Source organism: Perognathus longimembris, chromosome 2 (genome assembly GCF_023159225.1).
Source record: "Perognathus longimembris pacificus isolate PPM17 chromosome 2, ASM2315922v1, whole genome shotgun sequence".
Lineage (NCBI taxonomy): Eukaryota > Metazoa > Chordata > Mammalia > Rodentia > Heteromyidae > Perognathus > Perognathus longimembris.
The window spans coordinates 32,178,546-32,184,545 of record NC_063162.1 but is presented as its reverse complement, the minus strand read 5'-3'; the positions used below and the strand labels follow the sequence as shown (position 1 = coordinate 32,184,545).

The window sequence follows — 6,000 nt, the reverse complement described above, 5'->3', positions numbered from 1 at the left end:
CGGTGATGTGGCGGGACTCTTTGTGCGCTGCGGCAGGATACGCGCTCGGGGGGCCGGGACGCGGCTGCGCTCAGTTCTCTCCTCTCGGAAGCTGCAGCCATGATGGAAGTTTGAGAGTTGAGCCGCTGTGAGGCTAGGCCCGGCGCAGGCGAGGGAGATGAGAGACGGCGGCGGCCGCGGCCCCGAGCCCCTCTCAGCGCCTGTGAGCAGCCGCGGGGGCAGCGCCCTCGGGGAGCCGGCCGGCTTGCAGCGGCGGCGGCAGCCGCTCCAGCACCAGCAGCTCCAGCAGCACCACCAGCAGCAGCAGCGGCGGCGGCGGCGGCGTCCCTCGCCTCCTCTCGGCCGTCTTTTCTAACCGTGCAGCCTCAGCCTCGGCTTCTCCTGCGAGGCACGGTGGACACCGTGGGCCCAGGCGGGAGCCGGCGGAGGCTCGGCGGCGGCGGCACCTCCCGCTCCTGGAGCGGGGGGGAGAAGCGGCGGCCGCGGCGGCGGCGGCGGCTGCAGCAGCTCCGGCTCCGGGGAGGGGGTCCGAGCCGCCCGTCACCATTTCCAGGGCTGGGGACGCCGGAGAGTTGGTCTCTCCCCTTCTCCTGCCTCCAACACGGCGGCGGCGGCGGCGGCGCATCCAGGGACCCGGGCCGGTTTTAAACCTCCCCTCCGCCGCCGCCGCACTCCCCCTGGCCCGGGCTCCGGAGGCCGCCGGTGGAGGCAGCCGTTCCGAGGATTATTCGTCTTCTGCCCATTCCGCTGCCGCGGCTGCCAGGCCTCTGGCTGCTGAGGAGAAGCAGGCCTCGCCGCTGCAACCATCCTCAAGCAGCAGCAGCAGCGGCAGCAGCAGCAGCGGCAGCAACAGCAGCAGCAGCCGCCGCCGCAGCAGCCATTACCCGGCTGCGGTCCAGAGCCAAGCGGCAGCCGAGCGAGGGGCATCAGCCACCGCCAAGTCCAGAGCCATTTCCATCCTGCAGAAGAAGCCCCGCCACCAGCAGCTTCTGCCATCTCTCTCCTCCTTTTTCTTCAGCCACAGGCTCCCAGACATGACAGCCATCATCAAAGAGATCGTTAGCAGAAACAAAAGGAGATATCAAGAGGATGGATTCGACTTAGACTTGACCTGTATCCATTTCTGCCGGCTGGCTGTTCCTCTTTGCTTTTTCTGTTCACTCTTGTCTCCTAAACGTGGGAGTAGTTGGATGCGGAAAATAATTACATATATATTTCCGTAGTTGGGGGTGACTATGATGTTTAACCCTGGTCCCAGGTGTAGAGCAGAGATTTTGTGTTCTTTTTCGCTATGTTCAGCCTAGACAGAACACATCCGATGGTGTTCTGCTAGATGGAACTCTCGCCTGGCTGCAAGTGTCAAGGCACCGACTGGATTCTGAGCCTTATCTGTGTGGTCTCTTCTTAAGGGCTATTGTCCGTTAATACTGAATACAGTACACTGCTAGTGGATTAGGTAGCTCCGTAATCCGGAGTGCTTAATGAGAAAAAAAAAAGACGCTTTGAGGTTGAGCATATTTCGATTATCTTGATTTAGGCCCTAAATCACGGGTACAGATGGGCTTGAAATGTGAATTAGTGTTGCACGTACTCACATTGCATCAGAATCTTGCAGTGATTGTTTTTAGGTTCCTGGGTTGCATTGATAGGTACTTTTAAAATGTGACTTGTGGGCTAATTTGCATAACTGTAGAAGCAGCACAGTCATTTTTCAGCGTTTGTGCTTCGTGTAGGCAAAAGTAGGTTGGTGGGTCTAAGTTAATTACAACTTGGAGGTCATTTGGAAGTTTTGTAGTTTGAAATCAATAGTGCCGTAATATTCTTTATTCGGGGCTCTTGCTAAATGCAGCTCTGCTCTCCTGATCTGTTGAGGCATAGGGCAGGAAATTTGCATTTTATGTTCAGTGGCCTTGTTAGAGGTGATAGAACAGAGATTGAGTAGTTTTTGATCCGAGGTGATAATGTGTACCTTCCAAGGGTATTGTGTATAGCAAATGCTGGCCGCTTTTACTTGAAATTTCATTATTGGTGCAACCCAGAATTGCCTTTTTTTTTTTTTTTTTTTAAAGGTTTCAGGTTTTCTGACACCATTGTACAACCTTTAATCTGCTACAGTGTGTAGAATGTCAAATATAAATTGCTAATGTCCAGAAATTCGGGCAAGAGATCTTTGGCAGGTTTTCTATCTTTTTGCATATCATGTATTAAACTTACTGAGTCAGCTTGTTGAATAAGACAGAAAACCCAAGAATTTTAACGGTGTGTAGTTTGGTTTAAAAGTTAGCGCTTTGTGTTTCAAAAGTTAGTGGGTTATCTTAAAGCACAAACCTTAACAGTTTGAGGTATTAAAGTGATTTTGGTCAGGGGTGGAAATAGACTCCTTTTTTCAGAATGTAGAGTATTGACAGGAATACAGTGTGTGAAACAGAATTATGTTATTGGCCTGAAGTGACAGGAGTATTTAAGATCTATCAGGGTCTCTCTATGAAGGCCAAAAATTTGTGTGAGAATTGTACCAGTGGACAATGTTTTGTTTAAATAACGTAACTTCATAGGTATTACTGGCTTTGAGCCTTGCTGACCTGGAACTCTCCTTACTCCTGCCTCAGCCTCTCCAGCGCTGGGATCCTACCTACCGTTGCATATAGGCCTGTGCCACCACTCCCAGTTAATGGATTTTCTTAATAAAAGTTATCTCCTAGTAAATGTTAGTGGAATAGCACTAAAAATGTCTATATGTCCTGCCAATAATTGTAGAGAGTTTTTTTTTCCAAGAAAATGTTGTGTTTTGGGAGAGGTTTTATTTTGAATAGTTATAGTAGCCACAATAAAATGGCCAGCTAATTTTGCCCAAGTTTTTGTTTTGAAAAGAAGATAGATGAAACTTACTGAAAAAGTAGCTTCATAAAACTTCTTTGTTTGCTCCCCCCCCCTTTAAGTTCAAAATAATACTTCAAAGGAAACTTTGGAGTCTCCATTAATTAAAAATTTTTACTAAAGTGATGAATTTGGTCACTAAAAGATAGTTGGAGAAAAATTCTGATTTGTGACTTACTTCAAAGCAGTCTACTATTGGTGTAAATTGCACTGATGAAAAGTCATCTAGATCTATAAGAATGAATAGATTTTCATTTAACTTAAAAAAAAACACCTTCATTCAAAGAAATTGTTAGAATGCTGTCTTGACAGTCTTCTTTTAGCTTCTAGGGTATGTTTGTGCTATTTTTGCTTTTCTCACTTGATCTAATAAAATTGTCAGGGGTAATTAAGACTTCAGTTTTTGTTTTCTTTTTTTATTTTTTTGGTGCCAGATCCTTACATTTGGTACAGTGAAGTGATTGGGAATTTCTTCTTTGATTTCACAGTATGTAGGCTTCTGCATATAAAATTTATATGACTTAAAACTTTTTCAAAAAGCATGCTTTTAGCTATTACATATACATGTATATATGGAACACTATTGAATATTGCATGAAATGACTAATATTGCTTAATTTCTAGAATTGTGGTTGTATTGAACCAAATATTGGTATGAAAGAAAGTCTATAGGGAAAAAAAATCAGTGAAATCCTTGCTTCTTTCGATAGTTATGCTCCCAGTGATTTTGATATACCAAAGCACTTTTGCTTTGCTTGGTTTCATTTTAGTGTGCTGTTTGTTATGGGGGAGATTAAAATGGTTATTGAAGACTATCTCAGACAGGTTCACCAGCTAGGGTAGTCAAAGTTAAATTCCTTTATGAAAGTAGTGAATGGAATATTTTTATTTGCTAAAGAAGGGTTTAATGAAGTGATTTCTCAGAGGAAAGTTGAGGGTGATTATACAGTTTTAAAAAATAATGGACAAAGTTGAATTCTATGCATTTGTCAGTTGGAGTTTATTAATATTAGCCTGGAAAATATGCTGAATGTGAGACTAAAAGATTGAATGTCTTTATAGCATATAGAAACTTTAGGCTCCTGTTGTATTTTTATTGCTTAATTTTCATTCTTTCCAACATTGATGTTCATAGGTTATCTTTAAATTATAGAGATAAGTTATAGAGTATAGTGATTTAATGCTAGTTATATATTTTAAGGTAAGTGATTGTTGAAATTATAAGGTTTCAAGGAAGTTTGATTCACAGGTTTTTAAAAATTTACCTTGTTTTGCATCTATCTTGTAGTTATATAATATACAAACTTTTCTATAAAGCTTACTAAGAGTAAAGTGCATCAAAAGCAATAATGTGCAGTTTATATGGCTCAATGTAAGAAAAAGGAAATTTTTGTTGCTGTCAGTTTTAAGTTTGCCCGGATGTACAGTTTATCAATGCAGACTGAGGTTGCTTATAATATATTAAGTAATTGTAAATGGGTTAGAAGTAAATATAGTGAGGTATAACTACTGTAAGTTAGACTTAGTTTTAGGAAGCTAATGGAGAAAGCTATATTAGTATTGTCTTAGGTTTTTTTTTTAATATGAGTGGCAGCTGGCGATATTTAAATTTTTATGTGGAGCAGGATACCTGCTTTCTCATAGTAACTATAAAATATACGAACTTCCTAGTGTTATGAAATAGCTTCCTTTATGGAAGTAAAGTCTTCTCACTTTTGTTCCCATTTTCTTCTATGGATAAACTTGATTTTCAGAGTCAGCACTGGAGAATTTATTTTGTGGCCTACATTCGTTAAGAAAAGTTATTAGGAATTGTTTTGAAGGTAATGACTTGTGGACATTTGTATCAGCTTGTGAGATTGTGGTCAGGAATGGTATCTGCATACTCCATTCTGTTTTACAGTTGCTTTCTGTCTGATAGCTTTGAAATTAATAGAATTGCAATCAGAGATACCAATACTGTTGAATAATACTCATAAGTTGGTAAGGATTTGCTGAGCAAACAGATATCCTTAATTCTTTTTTCTAGGTCATATTACTGCCATGCACATTCTTTGTCAGGTGGTTAAGTGTTTTAGTCTGTGAATAATGTTTCCCTTTGTAAGTATTGAGTGTATAGGTTCCCTAATACAAATACTTGCATTTGTCTAGAAATTAGCCTATTGGATTTGACTTTTCACCTTTTCTCTTATTTCAGATTTTCTTCATTAGTTTCAAGAGTGATTTTAGCAGTTTCGTTCTTTTAAAACAATTTGCAATGGAAAAGGCCATTTTTATTAGGCAAATGTTCATTTTAGTAAACAATTTAGGGGCAAATTAATCTTGGTTGGAAATTTTTAGTTCGGGATATTTAAGGCAGATTTTTATCTGTCACATTTGGCATTAGGGGATGTGTGAACAGTTTTAAAATATATATAGGTATAAGCATTTTTATAGCATTTAGGTTATGGAGAGATGAATATTGTGATTTTTTACCTGCTGGCAAAAGAATATACTTGTGTGTATAGGTGCAAAATTTGCTAATGTGTTGTTTTAATAGTCATCACTTTAAATATGAGCAGATATGAAAACATAAAAATATTTGAATTCTTCATATGTATATACTTAAGTACAAAGGTAGCAGACCTAGTTTTGTCTTCTTCCCCCGTCCCCCTTTTTGTGAGATAGAATCTGTGTATCTCAGCCTGGTCTTGAATTCAGGATTTTCTTGCTTCCATCTCTGTTATAATATTTCTTAAAAATGATTTTTTTTTCTCTTTAAAAGCGATAGTTCTTGCTGGGAATGTGGCTTGGTAGAGTGCTTGCCTAGCATGCATGAAGCCCTCGGTTTGATTCCTCAGTACCACAAAAGCAGAAAACGAAAAGTGGTGTGGCTCAAGTGGTAGAGTGCTAGCCTTGAGCAAAAGAATTTGATCAGGGACCCCAAGCACTGAGTTCAAGCCCGAGGACTAAAAAAAAAAAAAAAAAGAAAAACGGAATGATACTTCTTGGAAGGCATTGTTTTATAAATTAAAAAAAAGTTAAAAATCTCTTTGAAAGAACTTCTAAGTTTATACATTGTTTCGTTTTTAATTTTAGGCAGGTACTCTGAAGCCAGACTGCCAGTGTTAAAATCTGGGCTCT

At 40.9% G+C, this 6,000-nt stretch overlaps 1 protein-coding gene across 1 annotated transcript in view; it reads left to right on the top strand.

The window, feature by feature from the left end:
* Positions 1-206: 206 nt before the first annotated feature.
* Pten (phosphatase and tensin homolog) overlaps positions 207-6,000 on the top strand; it is a gene marked incomplete at its 5' end in the record, with an annotated part of 71,166 nt that continues 65,372 nt past the window's right edge. The window contains one exon of the mRNA XM_048336494.1: positions 207-1,113. Coding sequence (XP_048192451.1) covers positions 207-1,113 — 907 coding nt within the window. The remainder of the gene's footprint in view (positions 1,114-6,000) is intronic.